Below are 16733 nucleotides of genomic sequence, written 5' to 3'. Positions count from 1 at the left end.
CGCTCCTGCGTGTCAGGGTAAAAACCTATTCAACTATCACGTTCGAGTTCTTTTCTCGCGAGTCGGTATTACGTGACTACTGCTACACAGCGGGGGTGGAGCGATGAGGTCGAGGCGATAGATAACCTGCCTGCTTCAGGGGGCAACGGATACCGGCCGGGGTTCGAGACGTGGCCACCGACTGACGTCAACTCGAGCCACTCGAACCTGTCGGCAGCCAATCGAATGGTGGCAGCGCATCAGTAGCCGGTGCACAAGCGAGCTGACTCTCAAGCTGCTGGTTACATGTTGAAGCGGGGCGGTCAAGTGATACTGTGGACGGATGCAACGAAGTCCGGGGCGCACCCGGGTGTACCCTGGGGAGATCACATTTCGTTAGAACACCGCTTTGCATACATATTGCATGTACAGACGAGGGCGTGAATAAGGAACGCCTGATATATAACAACTTTCAAGTGGTATGAGCCAATTAGAGGGCATAAATTGCCATTGATGGGACAAAATACTTGATTTAGTTAATTATGTCAATAATCTGTGTTCGGTCCACGTATAATCCGGCGTGGCGCCAACAAGATTTGATGGTGTCGGCGTCCAGCGCATTCCACGCGTTGCTGCACCACGGAGGGCTTCCGCGTAGAGGCGGCCTAGGATCATCAGCATCCGCCCAGATATGGGCACATGCTCCTGCTCGGCGTACAGCACCATCTCGACGAGGCAGGAGTCCAGGGCCACCATAGACGCCCGCGACACCTTCTTGCGGCAGCGAAAGTCGACCGCAATGCGCTTGAGCGAGCTCTCCTTGTCCAGGATCCTCTTGACGGACGATTTGCCCGGCGCCTTGTCCAGTACAAACTTCTCCCGAGCCCATTCTCCTAGCGTCGCGAGGCTCCACGTTGGCTCGCGGGTGCGCATTGCACAGAGGTCGAGCTGTTGCTGCTTGGTGAGGCGCATTCTCCGTGCTTGCCGCTCCATCTTGTTCGTGTCAAATTCGAATTTCCCGATTCAAAACCCAGCTCTGCCAGCAGGCCCAGCTGGCCAATGGCGATGGCCAATGTCAGTGCTTCAAGCTCTTACCTCTAGAATTGAATAATATTAGGTTTTTAAGGTTATAGGATGACACCCGTTCCTTATTCACGCCCTCGTCTGTACTTACTTTTACTACAGTAAAAAGTAAGAAAGTGTTTTATTTGACACTTTCGTGATTCTGTACACGTACTCTACTCTACTATTGTGCACTAACATAACATGTATATATCATAGAGAGGAATTTTATCAAAAGTATCACTATCGTGTTTTTGAGTGTTTTTTGTAATTGGCCTTGAAAGTTGGTGATTGGTGAGGAGTCCAGTTGCTACGAAGCTGAGAAAACGAGCAAAAACAAAACGAACTCTGAAAGCAATGTCTGACAGCAGCGACGGAGGCTGGATCGATGGCCCCGGAGGCGACAGCAGCTAGAGTGAAGAAGAAACCGCGCCTCTCGTGACTGCAGTTGATGCTCCTCCTGTCCTCGAGGGTGGTCCCCTTCTTCAGGAGCTGAACGACGTCGCTCCTCAAGTGCAGAAACTGGAAGCGGTACAATTTCATAAAGGCAATCTAGGATATGCTAGGAACGTTTTTAGAATGTTCTAGCACGATTCAGAGGTCGCTGATTGGTCTACCGGATAGCCCAGGATTTTAGCTTTCTGAAACTACAAAAAAATAGTCTTTGGTCGTCGGGTCCTGTTGCCTCGGGCAATCGGCTGTAACTTCTCTTCTACTTCGAGTTTAGATGTGGTAAATAGCGCTAGAGGAAGCCAAGACGCTGCGCTTTCGCCCCGTGCTCGTCACTGAAAAACCTCAAAAACACGATAGCGATACTTTTGATAAAATTCCTCTCAACACATGTATATTATACATGTAGTATTAATAGGAAAGCGCCAACATCTTGCCTTGTAGGAAATAACGCTTCGCGGTTGCCGTTGCACTACTTACTGCCCAACTTGGCAAACCAAATACATAATATTTACAGTTCATGATTTAAGCGACTTCAACCTTTGCAATGGCAAAGGACGATGTGCAATTGAAGTGGTGATGCTGTCGTCCCTCAGAGATTCTGAGTCAGAGCAGAACTGGAGTATAAGTACACGGATGTGTGTTCATGCTGGAAATCTTTAGGGCTTGTTCCGCAGACACAGATTTCAGCAGATTGTGGCCATTCTAGCGGATATTTCCGAAACAACTGATTGCTCAAAACCCTGCGAGTTCCGCATGCAGATTCAGCGGAATTTGAGGTCCAATCCGGTATTCTATCCGATCGAATTTTCGAAGGGACCTCAAAGGCGGTACTACAGCCGGCTGGTACATGGCCTCCTCGGTAGAGGTGGCTTGTGCCTCTTCAGCCTTATTAACGAAAGGTTTAATAGTGCGTTTTGTATAACGGCATCGCATGCCAGTCCCGTAGCGCTGCGGGCAGATGCAGGACCTCACGAGCAAGCGGTCTGCTGAGCGGGCCTACGGACAGGCGCCATTGTTGTTGGTCGGTATGGCCACGTCTACGAACCGCGCGAGCCCGAGTCGGTAAGGCACGTGTTGACGACGAGCAAGTCACCACTTACCTATACTTGGCGCCGCAGTTTGGTAGTTTAGTGGCTGCGGACATACTCCGCGATACGCCATGGTCTCTCCATTCTAATACACACCATGTTTCCTTATGTCGCAACAGAACCAATGTTCCACAGTGTCATTAAGGCCTTAAGGCCTTAGCGGATTAAAAGTTTGGCATTTGGGAGTTCTGCAAATGCTTCCAGCGGATCGAGCAAAACTGTGGAATGCCTCGTTCCAGTGGAAAGTCGATTCCGCTATTTGCAAATAGAGGTTTTGCGGAGCAGGCCCTTACATGCCGTTGTATACTAGAATACAATTATCAGCAGACACGCGAATGGAGCAAATGGTTAAACAAAGGCGAGAACTACGATGTGCTCGTCCATTTACAACGCTCCCTTCTTTGATGAACTCCCACCGTTGTCAATTTCTGTCTTCGACAGCGAACTTATGGCTCATACGCTACAATACCAGAACAGCAACAAAATATACAATACAGACGAGGGCGTGAATAAGGAACGGGTGTCATCTTATAACCTTAAAAACCTAATATTATTCAATTCTAGAGGTAAGAGCTTGAAGCACTGACATTGGCCATCGCCATTGGCCAGCTGGGCCTGCTGGCAGAGCTGGGTTTTGAATCGGGAAATTCGAATTTGACACGAACAAGATGGAGCGGCAAGCACGGAGAATGCGCCTCACCAAGCAGCAACAGCTCGACCTCTGTGCAATGCGCACCCGCGAGCCAACGTGGAGCCTCGCGACGCTAGGAGAATGGGCTCGGGAGAAGTTTGTACTGGACAAGGCGCCGGGCAAATCGTCCGTCAAGAGGATCCTGGACAAGGAGAGCTCGCTCAAGCGCATTGCGGTCGACTTTCGCTGCCGCAAGAAGGTGTCGCGGGCGTCTATGGTGGCCCTGGACTCCTGCCTCGTCGAGATGGTGCTGTACGCCGAGCAGGAGCATGTGCCCATATCTGGGCGGATGCTGATGATCCTAGGCCGCCTCTACGCGGAAGCCCTCCGTGGTGCAGCAACGCGTGGAATGCGCTGGACGCCGACACCATCAAATCTTGTTGGCGCCACGCCGGATTATACGTGGACCGAACACAGATTATTGACATAATTAACTAAATCAAGTATTTTGTCCCATCAATGGCAATTTATGCCCTCTAATTGGCTCATACCACTTGAAAGTTGTTATATATCAGGCGTTCCTTATTCACGCCCTCGTCTGTACTAGTACTTAACCTTTTGTCTCCAGGCTGAAAGCGTACGGGTAGCATGGGTACAATCCTACCCGTACGCGCGGCCTCCGATAGTTTAATATGAAAGTTTGTATAAATTACATATGGATAGCAAAAACGCTACGCGGATACAAAATTCGAGATTTGACGATCTTAGCCTACGTTTTCGAGGTATTTTGAGGAAAATTTGGTTAGCAATTTTTGGTGCGATCCTTGCTCATTTCAAGTATCTCTAAGTTGTTTCTAACTCTCTAAGTGATCATCTTTCCACTGTACTAAGCCGTTTCTCCGTTGCATCTCTAGTTTTCTCAAAACAAAAAATTGGTGATTTTTATCGATTTGTCCAACTTCCGACAGCAATGTTGGGCTGATGCGTAACTCGAATCGATCCAAGGGAAAAGCTGCGTACGCTTCAGGTTTTCCTCTTTCTCCTCATCTGTTTTGTTTGTCTATTCGAGCTCTGTAGCGCTCAATCTTTGTTTCAAAGTGAGCCTACCCGTACGCGCGGGAGACTCACTATCCTACCCCCTGGAGACAAAAGGTTAACCCTTTAACTACCGGGCCAAATCTTTGGGGTCCACATGGACCTCTACCTGCGCGAACCATATTGGCGCATTTTGAATTTTTGAACCAATAGTGAGTGGCTGGCGGCCTCCCAGACAACATTCCCTTCAAACTTGTTTCTCCCCTCCCCCACTTCTCAGTAGGAACGTAGCTGAATGCAAGACAGCACAGACGCATGTGGACGGTGTGGTGCGCTTGGGTGCGACTGGCAGCACTACGGCGGCGAGCTGAAGGATGCAGGGCAGCGACTGCTGCTGAAACTGTGGCGAAGACGACGGCGGAATCGTGCTGTCAGGCTTGCTCTCCAGCGCATGTATCTTTACCGGAGAATGGCAACATGAACGGCGATATTCCTGCTTGCATTAGCAGCAAGCTGCAGCAGCTTTGGCCGGCCAAAATGGATGTAAGTACATTGTCATGCTGATGGCAGCGCTAACTCATCTACACTAGTGATTGACCTGTTCAAACGTTTGCGTGTAAATGCTACAGGGTCATCGGTCGTTGCTCTGCATACAGCCTCCAGTGCCTCGCGAAGTGCAGGTGTGGTGTTGCAGAACACACAAATATCGTCAGATGTGGATCTCCAGCACAAACCACAACAATCGCCGAGTTAGGTCGGCGCTTGTTGGCCTGCGCAGGGGTTGTCCCCTCGCGGTTCGGCCCAACCGGGACAGCGGGTGTCTCGCCTCTCGCGGACACCTGCCAACCAAGGTCCACTCTTTCGGAGATCCGCCGAGCTAGCGGACTCCGTTCACAAACTCCTGTGCCCTCCACCAAAGGATGGACGGCGGCGCGCTAGCGCTTTTACAGGCCGCCGGGGCAGAAGCAACCCGACTTGAAGAGTAACGGCACCCGGGCTGTCCGGCGTACCGGCTCGCTGAGCTAGCGAGACTTTTCCTTCGCGCTTGGCGAGCCCCAACGCCCAATCCCGGGCCGACCTAATCTCTTGGCGCTGCCAGTCGAGTACCCTACAAGCTATGCCTCTCGGGTACCGACGGCAGGCATAATCCGACCCCGTGCAGGGACTTACCGGAAAGTGTGCACGTGTTGTGGGCCTAGAAAATTCTGCTCTGTTTGTTCTTAAGTCTCCTGGGCGCCCTGAAAGGGCGCCTCCACTATTCCTAAGGTCCTATACAAATATCAAGTGAAATGGAGTGGTTTCGGATCTCGGCCGACCCTTCACCCTCTCAGCGACGCTTCGAACTCGGCGGAGCCGGATAAGTTGTCCGGATAACCCGGCGAGCTCGACGGGGAGGTCTCGCCGACTCGGCTGAGTGCTGCTGAGCTCGCCGGGCTCACGCTTGGTCCTCTTGTGCGCCTTCTGGCCGTGCACCGTGTCGTTTGGGCGGCCGGCGGCTCTGTTTAGCCGAGCTCAAGGCCTGGAAACTGCCTTGAACTCGGCTGAGCGTCTCCTAGCATCCCCGCACTCGACCCGCTGTACTTGCGTCTTCTCCTTGCGCAGCGCCACCCGTCCTTGGTCTCCGGTGCTCTTGATTCCCACTCAGTCGGCCGCGGTGCGCTCGTGAAGCCTGCGAGCTCGGCGAGCTCGGCGGACTGGCACAGTGTACCATCCAGCCGAGTAGTACCGTCAGCGCCGCTTTCCTGGCCGTCTTGGTACTGCGAGCTCGGCGGACTGGCACAGTGTACCATCCAGCCGAGTAGTACCGTCGGTGCTGCTTTCCTGGCCGTCTCGGTACTTCGAGCTCGGCGAACTCGGCGGACTGGCACAGTGTACCATCCAGCCGAGTAGTACCGTCGATTCCGCTATTAGGCGGATTTGGTACACTGTTCCACTTGGGTGCTCAACAAAACTGATGTTTCCTACACCACAACTGCCCCGGTCATGTTCCGAGCCGAGGTGGTGAGGGGCCTGACCCACTTGGTGTGTCCCACATAGAGTTCTTCAGTCCAGTTATCACATTCCCAAAATCGAATCCGGCAGGAGCCGCCAGAGCGCGACCTTGACGACTTCGCCCCGACAAGGTGAGGCTTCCTCATGACTTGCGCGTTGGCACACACCTTGACTGACATGTGGTCTCTGCGTCCCGCAATGTCTGTGCGCGTGCAGATGCGTCAATCGCTGGAGCCAAGCCCCGCCGACCGGCCAAGTTAGCGCTCGGTCATCGACCCCCTTTGACCTGGACCGGGCAACCCGAAGTCGGCTGTGCCCCTCCCTCAGCATCCCGACCGCGGTGATGGCCGCGCAGAAGCCCCGCAATTCTGCGGGCCCCGCTGATCTCGACTGGGTGAGTACCAGCTCTCGATCCGTTAGCCCGCTGAGCTCGACTGGGTGAGCACCAGCTCGCGGTCCGTTAGCAGGGTAAGTCCGCGATACTTGTGTCGATCGAGTGGGTTGCGGCTAATCGCTGTGGTGTCATGCTGTGGTGTCTCCAGGAGATCGCGCTGAACTCGGCGGACCAGGCTAGCATTCTGATTCGAACCCCGCCGAACTCAACCTTCGCCGAGTTCGATCTCGACATGCAGCAACTTAGCTGGATTGGAGCTCGGCTGACCTGGACCCATGTTGAGGTCGGCGCCACTTGGCGTGGAGGCTGGCTCACACCCCGCCTGGTATACTGCGGTACAACTCGGCGCGAAGGGGTATCCTGCTGGAGGCAGGTGTCAGTCCAGCTCCAGTTCAAGTCAGTGGAAGATCTCGACTCGACGCCTGGGTCCCAGCTCAGCTCGCCGAAGTTGTGCGGGCCTTCGCCGACACACTCACAATTCGGTCCAGCTTTTCCGGACGACCCTTTCGACTCGACGAGGTCCAACTCGACTGGTACTTCTACTTCGGTCGTACCCGGCCCCGCTGCCCCCGCGAGCTCAGCTACGGTTACTAGGCGTCGAGCTCCGCAATTGCGTCGAGCTCGGCGGGGAGGCGCTGTTACTTTGCTGGCATTCGTGGCTTCGCTTGCGGACTCGGCGCCTTCGTCGAGACGGGCAGGGGTGATGTCGCAACTCGGCTTGGCACGGTTCATTATCTTCCACATCTCCATTTCGTAATTAATATAACGTATGCAGTTTGACGCAGTAGCTTTCTTCAGCTCGACTCGGCCTGCTGGTCTTCGCCGAGTCGGTGGATCATCACTTGGTGCAATAGCTTTTAATCTTCACCTGTAACTTGCACCATTTGCAGACAGTTTTCACTTTTGTTTTGTTGCAGATAGTCGACATGCCCCATACTCGATTGGGCTCAGCTGAGTTTGATCTCGGTATGCCTCAGCCAAACTTGAACTCGGCGAGGCGCAGCTATGGTCAACGCCGACATGCCCCAGTCGAAATTGGACTCGGCTGAGCTTGATCTCGGTATGCCCCAGCCGAACTTGAACTCGGCGAAGCACAGCTGCGGTCAACGCCGACATACCCCAGTCGAGACTGGACTCGACTGAGCTTAATCTCGGTATGCCCCAGCCGAACTTGAACTCGGCGAAGCATATCCGAGGTCAACCCCGACCACGGCTCGGAGACTTGGCGATTTGCATTCAGGTCTTACGAGGTAACTTAGCTCGGCAGTGCCATAGTCGTATGCAGCTTGTGTAACTCAGCGTAATCCGTAATCCATCATCTCATCAATACATTCCATGCCATTTCAGCAGTAGCAATTCCATTCCGCCGAGCCTGCTTATCACTCGGCGGGTGGTCAACATGTGGTGCAGTAACTTAGCCCTCGTCTGCAACCTGCACCATTTGCAGACGGGTTTCACGTTTCTTCTTGAGCTCATAGACCTTCTTCTTCCCCACAAACGGTATACACCAGCAACGAACAAGCTTCATCTTCACGCGAGGCTTTACGTGTTCCATAATCAACCAAACTCGGCTTCCTTCCTTTAACGGGTGCCTTGCAGACTCGGCGACTGGACGTTTTACTGACGCGGCCATGTCAGCGGATTCAATCTGGGCTTCGCATTTCTTCCTGCCCAGCCGAGCTCTAGGTTTCTCGGCGTGCTGCGTTTTCTCAGCTGTCGGGCCGCTCTCCAACTCGACTTCTCTCTGGGCGCCGGCTTCTCGGTGAGGGCTGAAGTCGCCGAGTTTGTCTTGGGGTTGCGCCTTCGAGTTGACCTGCCTCAACTTCTCATCTTCGGACTCCGCTGTTCCTCGTCGTTGCTCAGCTTGTGTTGACACTGAGACGGTGTCAACCGAGTCCGGAAAGCGATTATCACCGACTTCGACTTCGACTTGATGCTCTACTCGGCGAATTTGTGCTGTGGCCTGTTGCGACTCGCAATTTTTGCACTTGTTAGAACTCGGCGGGATGCAGCTCGGCGAGGTTGACAAATCTTGACACTCAGTTGACGCGACCTTCTTTGTGGTCGAATTCGCTACGTCTTCGGTGTGGCCCTCTTGATAACTATCGCCAAAATGAACTCGGCGAACTTGGTTCTTCGGCCTTACGCTGACATGAGTTGTTGAGCCGTGGAAGTTGGATGCTCCGGGTCTGCCCCTGTAGATGACCTCCGGGATTCTGTTCAGCTTCCTCAACTCGGCTTTTCTCTCCCGACGAAGAATTACGCGACCTGCCTTGTTCTCCAGGGCTTCCGACGCAAGGGAGTCGGCGGCCGCGTTGTAGCAACGCCCTACATGAAGGTATTGAACCGAACTCAGCTGTACGACCAACCTCTTGTGGCGTGCCAACTCGACTTGCAGCACTCTCCCCTTACACTCGATCACCCCCATGGATTGCTGGATCGCAAGCCGCGAGTCGCTCACGATTATCAGGTCAGTGACCCCGTGTACCAAGGCGGCGATCACCCCGTTGCTCATGCCGGTATACTCGGCTAAGTTCGCCGTGGTCGACCGAAGGTGCGCGCTCGCAGCGATCTCAATGCGCCACTCGGGCAATCGCCACAGGATCCATGAACAGCTTCCATGCCCGCCGAGTTTCTCCGTCTTAGCCGCACCGTTGAATGACATCACATGCCCCTTGAAGTCGGTTGGTACTCGAGCATAGAGGAGGTCTGGATCCATCCTCATGGCAGCCGAGTTCTCCAAGTAGTCTTCGAGCGGATTGGCTACGACGAGAGCTCGGCGATCAGCTTCAAGCTCCGTAATCGAACTCGACTCGAGTTCGAACGCAGCTGAGGGCTCCTTCCAATGTTCGAACTCGGCGGACCGCTGATCTTCCTTAGCTTTCCATTCTTCGCCGAGTCGCGCGGCCGAGTGACAGCGTAGCTGGATGCCTCCTTCGGGGTCCCCGTCCAAGGGTACACCGCTGACGTCGATCTCTTCACAGCCGAGTCGACCGGTAGGTGGTCCCGGTCCAGTCTCCTCCAGGATCAACTCGACTGACGTGGGGGGTGGTTCACCGTCAGAGCCAACAGGATCTCTGGCCAGTCGGCCACATGATCTCGGCTCAGCTGAGTCACTCGGTGAGCCGGGATCGCTCGGCTCGGCCGAATTTACATCCATATCCAGGCAGCGATTCGGGGTAGAGCGATTGGCTCCCTCAACGACATCCCTTCCATCAGGGCTCGACTCGGCTGAGTCATCCCAGGGGCTCCAATTGCTGTTAGCCGAGTTGATAACGTGGTCCCCACCCGTGGCCGGCGGCCCGGACAGATCCGTCCTGCCTGCAGACTCGGCTGACTCTTCCTCGCGCTTGGCGATTAGCTGCCATTGCTGGGCGCACGTGAGATCTGGTTTCTCTCCTTCTTCTGGGGGGCGAGCAATCACTTCTTCAGACTTCGTGCACGGTCTACGTTCCACCGCCGGTGGCTGTCGTGCCAGCCACTCATCATACAGCTGTCGCTTCTCCTTCAACAAAACCTTGTCGATAGCCGCTTCATAGGCGAGAACCTGCCAATCTCTGTACTTCGCCGAGTTCAATCGGACGTATCCCACGGGGGGAAGCACGCCATATGGGGCCCAAGCAATCACTGAGAAGTGGGCAGGGCACCAGACGGCCACTGACCTCACGTTCGTGAGCACCACGCGCACGGCTTTGCCATTCTGGTTGACGATCACAGTGGGGACCCAGTTTCGTGTGCGCCGCACCCACAAGTCATGCGTCGAGTCGTCCGGTTGCTGCTTACGCAACTTGAACTCGGCGGGGAGCCTACTCGGCAAGCTTATAGGCTCCGCAGGCCCGTCTGTGATGTACAGGCTGTCCCGCGGCATTTCCGCTGCATTCTTCGACCGGAGCAGCGGAACAGTCACCTCGTCGGGCAGTTTAGCCGTCGAGTTAAACAAGTCGAGTCGGATCCCCGCGGGGATCATGAAGTCGGTCCCCAGGATCAGGTCGACTCCTGCATGATGGTTCATAACCCACACATCGAACTCGTAGGCCACTTCCCAGCCGAGTGTCATCTTCACAGTCGCCTTGGTCTGAGTCTGGACCTTGTATTCCCCAATGCCTTGTACATCGATCTGCACACCTTGGCTCACGACTCGCTGCTTCAGCCGCAGCTTCCGGGCGAATGCTTCTGTTATGACCGTCACATTCACCCCCGTATCCAGTAGGATCTTCGTTCGCTGGTCGTTCACCGCTCCCATCACGAGCGCTCTCATTCGAACTCGGCGGTCGAACTTCTGGGACGACCACCACCCCAATCTTTCTCCAGGGAGCAACTTCATCACCTTCGGGGTCGTCACCGACTCTCTCGTCCGCCGAGTCACCACTGCACTATTCACTATCGCTCGGCGTTCTTCATCCGATCCGTCGAGCTCACTGCCATTACCGTCGTTTTCACTTGCACCATCACTATCCTCACTCCGTTCTTCGGGCCATTTTGCTTCGCCGACGAAAGCAAACACAAAGTTCGCTTCTACTGCCGGCTCGGCGGACTGTGGCAGCCCGGTAGTGTCCAACCCAGTCAGTGTTGGCGGGCCGCCGAGTTTAAAGCACTCGGCGTATAGAGGCCTTGTTGATCATCTGGCACCTTGGACTTGTCAACATTTGCCTTGACAAACGAGGCCAGCTTCTCATAGCGTTGGAAAAGTTCACATTGCCCTGCATCATGAACTTGCTTGCAGAACTTGCATCGCCGACGGCAGAAGTGGACGGAGTGGTTGGCTCCACCACAGGCGGCACAGGGACCGTACGGTGGGCGTTCACGGGAGTCACGACGTCCATCATAGTCTCGGCGCTCGGCGGGCCGCCCAGTTCGCCCAGTTGCTTGGCGGAACTCGGCGAACATCACCCCTTGGTGTCTTCGCCGAGTTGTTGCGATCGCCAGACCAACGATCGCGATCGCTCACGTTCCCAGCGTCTAGGAAATCTTCTTCCGAGTCGCCCGCCGAGTCCGAACAGCTATGATAGCTGTCATCACTGCGGTCGCTCTCGGAATCGTACCGAGCCATGCATCGCCGGTCCGCCACCTCGTACGGATCATCCTCCAGCACTGCAGCTGCTGCAAGTCGGCGGTCCCGGCCTTCATCTCGGCGCAGTCGCCGGTCGTCTCGGCGATAATCTCGTCGATCATCTCGGCGATCTCCACGTCGGTCGTCTCGGCGATCTCCACGTCGATCATCTCGGCGTTCGTCTCGTCGGTCATCTCGGCGGAGGTCACTCCGCCGAGTCGACTCAGACCGTTTCCCATCTCGACTGTACGCTCCTACGAGCCGGTCCTCTGCTTCTTCCGCTTTCCCCCAGGATCTTCTGGTTGATAATCTTCTCCACTTTCTTGATGTCGTCGAGTTGCTGCGGATAGAGAAGGTCCATGATGTCGTCGTCTCCACAATTCAGCAAGAAGTGCTCGACGTGATCAGCGGCGTCCGGCCCCTTAGACTCATACTGGATCTTGGCCGACTTCGCGTATCCGTTCAAGCGTATCAGGAAGTCGCACACAGGTTCGTTCTCCTTGCGTCGAGCTGAGTAGTAGCGCGTACGCGCTGACTGGTCGAACTGCGAACAGTAGTAATCCAGGAATGCCTCGCTGAGAAGGCTCCACTTCCGCTGAGTCTTCTTCGGCAGCTGGCGGTACCATCCTTTAGCTGCGCGCCCTAAACTCAGCGAGAACGGCTCGCACCAAGCATCTTGGGCCATCCTCGTGCCTTTCATCTCGTAGATAAATCGCTTCAACCACTGGAGCGAGTCTTCAGAACGGTAACGCTTTCCCTCGAACTCGGCGATCTTGTCCAGCGAAGCGTGGGTACGTACTTCCAAGTACTGGGCTCTGACGCTGTCGGTGTCGTCGAAGCTCAGTCGCTTGATTACCGCCTTCGTCGAGTCTTCCGCCAAGTCTTGATAGTCCCTTTCTTCTTCGTCGTCGTCTCCGCCGAGTTCTGCTTCGTCCGCCGCGTCGTAGAACTCGGCGTACCGACCCCCACTCGACCTCTCTCTCACAGGAGTCTTCATGTGGGAGTCTTCAAAGTACGGGGTCCCTTCCGTCGCCCGGAACACCTCACGCCGGCCTTTCTTCGTCTCCGGCGTCTTCGGCAACGGAATCCTGCTGGGGTCTTCGCCGAGTTGCTGGGGCTCGGCGGTTCGTTTTGCGATCGATTGCCGAGGTCCCGCCGGTTGTTCGAGTCCGAACGCCCATCTCAGTCGCCGTTTCCACCGCATCAACTCCAGCGAGGCTCGCCTTGGGGTCCATCCGTCCAGCATCAAGCTGCTGGGCCGACTCGTGCACCGATACCCCATTGCTTTCAGAAGCAGCATGGTATCCTCCGCCAACTGGTTGACATCGGTGCTATTCACTGGCTGGGCCAGCTCCGGCCCCAGCATAGGCCACTTCGCTTGGGCCATCGCCACCGGCCCAAACATCACCATCCAATCACTCTGCGTCTTCATCTCTTCGCCGAGTCGAGCCAAAACCTTGTTCGCACTCGGCGTATCCGCATTCTTCGTCGCTCGCGGTATTAGGGGCGGACGGTCCCCTGGAGCAACGTCGTCATCATCATCGTCCGCATCATCGCCGAGCTCGGCGGTTAAGTTTCGCTGAACTGGGCGCGGATTTCCCACGCGCCCAACTTGTAGCGACAACTCCTCGACTTCGTCGAGTAGTTCCGCCGTCGACTTCACCGCGTCATACTCGGCCTTCATCTCCAACTCTTCCTCATCATCACTTCCATGGCCTCGGGCTTCCTCATCGTCGAACGAGACGGAGCGCGTCACTTCCGCCGTCGCGTCCATAACCATCGTCGCCGTCGAGTCCGTCGAGTTGGTTAGCTCCGCCGAGTTCGCTCTGGCCGTCGCCAGGCTCGGCGTTACAAATCCCTTGACCATCTTCTCTCTCCTTGCTCTTCTCAAACCTTGGTTAGCTGGTACTTACGAAACACAAGCACACCCCTGTTCCCGGGTCGCGGCACCAGTTGTGGTGTTGCAGAACACACAAATATCGTCAGATGTGGATCTCCAGCACAAACCACAACAATCGCCGAGTTAGGTCGGCGCTTGTTGGCCTGCGCAGGGGTTGTCCCCTCGCGGTTCGGCCCAACCGGGACAGCGGGTGTCTCGCCTCTCGCGGACACCTGCCAACCAAGGTCCACTCTTCCGGAGATCCGCCGAGCTAGCGGACTCCGTTCACAAACTCCTGTGCCCTCCACCAAAGGATGGACGGCGGCGCGCTAGCGCTTTTACAGGCCGCCGGGGCAGAAGCAACCCGACTTGAAGAGTAACGGCACCCGGGCTGTCCGGCGTACCGGCTCGCTGAGCTAGCGAGACTTTTCCTTCGCACTTGGCGAGCACCCAACGCCCAATCCCGGGCCGACCTAATCTCTTGGCGCTGCCAGTCGAGTACCCTACAAGCTATGCCTCTCGGGTACCGACGGCAGGCATAATCCGACCCCGTGCAGGGACTTACCGGAAAGTGTGCACGTGTTGTGGGCCTAGAAAATTCTGCTCTGTTTGTTCTTAAAGTCTCTGGGCGCCCTGAAAGGGCGCCTCCACTATTCCTAAGGTCCTATACAAATATCAAGTGAAATGGAGTGGTTTCGGATCTCGGCCGACCCTTCACCCTCTCAGCGACGCTTCGAACTCGGCGGAGCCGGATAAGTTGTCCGGATAACCCGGCGAGCTCGACGGGGAGGTCTCGCCGACTCGGCTGAGTGCTGCTGAGCTCGCCGGGCTCACGCTTGGTCCTCTTGTGCGCCTTCTGGCCGTGCACCGTGTCGTTTGGGCGGTCGGCGGCTCTGTTTAGCCGAGCTCAAGGCCTGGAAACTGCCTTGAACTCGGCTGAGCGTCTCCTAGCATCCCCGCACTCGACCCGCTGTACTTGCGTCTTCTCCTTGCGCAGCGCCACCCGTCCTTGGTCTCCGGTGCTCTTGATTCCCACTCAGTCGGCCGCGGTGCGCTCGTGAAGCCTGCGAGCTCGGCGAGCTCGGCGGACTGGCACAGTGTACCATCCAGCCGAGTAGTACCGTCAGCGCCGCTTTCCTGGCCGTCTTGGTACTGCGAGCTCGGCGGACTGGCACAGTGTACCATCCAGCCGAGTAGTACCGTCGGTGCTGCTTTCCTGGCCGTCTCGGTACTTCGAGCTCGGCGAACTCGGCGGACTGGCACAGTGTACCATCCAGCCGAGTAGTACCGTCGATTCCGCTATTAGGCGGATTTGGTACACTGTTCCACTTGGGTGCTCAACAAAACTGATGTTTCCTACACCACACAGGCGACCGTGCTTTGAATACGTCTTGATAGTGGAAGGCGCTGAAGCATTCGACGTGAAAGCCCCTCTCGCACTTCGTGCAGCCGTACTTGGATATCTTCGAGATCCCTCTTTGGCTACACAAATAGCATTTTAGTTTGCCATTGCTGTGCCTGGTTGAGTTGGGTGTAATGATATGCATCGAGGTGTCCGCACCAACAACGTCATCGATCGTCTCACGCTGTCGCTTCTTCTGTCGGCGTGACTGCTGGCGCCGAAGCGCTTTTTCGTTTCGACTCAGAGTGTCCACAATTTTGCGCTTGAACTCGCGTAGTGTCGGCACTTGATCGGTCGATCGCTTCAGCAGTGCGTATGCATTGATCAACGCAGCGACCCCATGTTGCTGGGGGCCGTGAGTAGGTCGGTGAAGCTGCTGAGCACGTGCTGGTTCGTTGGAGTGGCGGCTTTTGCATGACTGTCGACGTATTGTGGGCCTGGTGTGCTTGTCATACAGACGCCATCGCTATCAAGCTGCACGTCGTAGTCGTCTAGCGGTTGTTCGTCGCTCTGCGGAGCAAAACCGTCAAGCTGAAACTCGTCATCTAGCTGAGTTTCTTCGTCTAGCTGAAGTTCATCAAGCTGAGGCTCGTCGTGCACCAATCTATCCCATTCATCGACAAGCGAGTCGACGGCGATGTCGTCGATGCGGAACTGCTGCTGGCTTTCGAGTTCTTCCCATCCCCCGCTAAACCTGTTTTCCATGCTCGGAGATCGTCAAAAACCTGAATGGCGTTTATACTGCTGGCCGCGCACTCAACGAGGCTCAAACGAATGGCCTGGCTAGCACACGGTAGAGGTCTGTATGGACCTCTACCGCGACCTGCAGCGGCCTGTCCCGCAACCGTAGTGATTATTGACCAATAAGGGCGTTGGATTGCCGCTTTGTAGAGGTCTCAGTGGACCTCTAACTGGACCAGTAGTTAACCCTTTCACTACCAGAGATTTCTTACGGGTCTCCTTGGACCTATGGCACTAGCAAATCAATTCAACGCACAGGGAAAAAAACGACCAATCAAAAACACCAATTTTTACACGTGGCGACGCTGGTTTACTTCACGGTACTTCCAATCAAAAGTTTGAGAGGTCAAGCTACATGCCGTCGCGCCCTGGTCAGTGTCGCTACAACGGCAATGGTCTACGGAAGTAGGAGCCGTTTGGGGTGGACATCACGGCAAGCCCACTGAGGATGCTGACCTCCGAGCGGCGGTGTCGCAGCCCGCGCGCTCTCAGCTCAGCGTCATTTCGTTATAGCATTACCTCAAGTATGCGTGCTTAGCCGAGCACCCCATGTAGTATCAGTTTCCAATCTACATCCGCCAACCGCTCGCACTCCTGCACATGAAATCCTGTGTAATATTCACATTGGCTTGCTATGACGCTATCACTGTAAGCTCATCTAGTTTGGTTAGGATTCTGTAGCGTTGCCTGATGTATGAATTTGAATATTAGCTGGTATACATTCGAACCTGCTCCGCACCCTTCCAGGCCAGGGTCCGTGTCGGTCTCCCAGTCTCACGTGTCGTCGTCGGCTACATTGAACAACGCATCTAAGTCCTTTTGTCCACGAAGTGGAGGCGGGGCTGCTAGCTAGACGAGAAAACAACTATGGCAGGTCACACGAACTGTTTGTGGCTCCTGCGGTAATGCATTTTACAGGTCCATGGAGACCTGTTAGGTTGTACAGTGCTTTGCCGTCGTCTCGTAGCTTTTAGTTTTGTCCAATCGCATCTTGCGATTAGACCTCTCATGGGTCCCTATGGACCTA

General features: G+C 55.4%; 1 protein-coding gene across 1 annotated transcript; it reads right to left on the bottom strand.

Moving 5' to 3' along the window:
• Window positions 1-15289: 15289 nt before the first annotated feature.
• IUM83_13528 (uncharacterized protein) lies at window positions 15290-15670 on the bottom strand (the record flags this gene model as incomplete). The annotated part of the gene is made up of 1 exon (XM_067938207.1): window positions 15290-15670. The coding sequence occupies one exon, from the start codon at window positions 15668-15670 to the stop codon at window positions 15290-15292; it is 381 nt and encodes a 126-aa protein (XP_067797869.1).
• Window positions 15671-16733: the final 1063 nt, after the last annotated feature.

Source organism: Phytophthora cinnamomi (assembly GCF_018691715.1).
Source record: "Phytophthora cinnamomi strain GKB4 chromosome Unknown Contig12, whole genome shotgun sequence".
In the NCBI taxonomy this organism is placed as follows: Eukaryota; Oomycota; class Peronosporomycetes; order Peronosporales; family Peronosporaceae; genus Phytophthora; species Phytophthora cinnamomi.
This window is presented reverse-complemented; position numbering and strand designations above follow the sequence as displayed.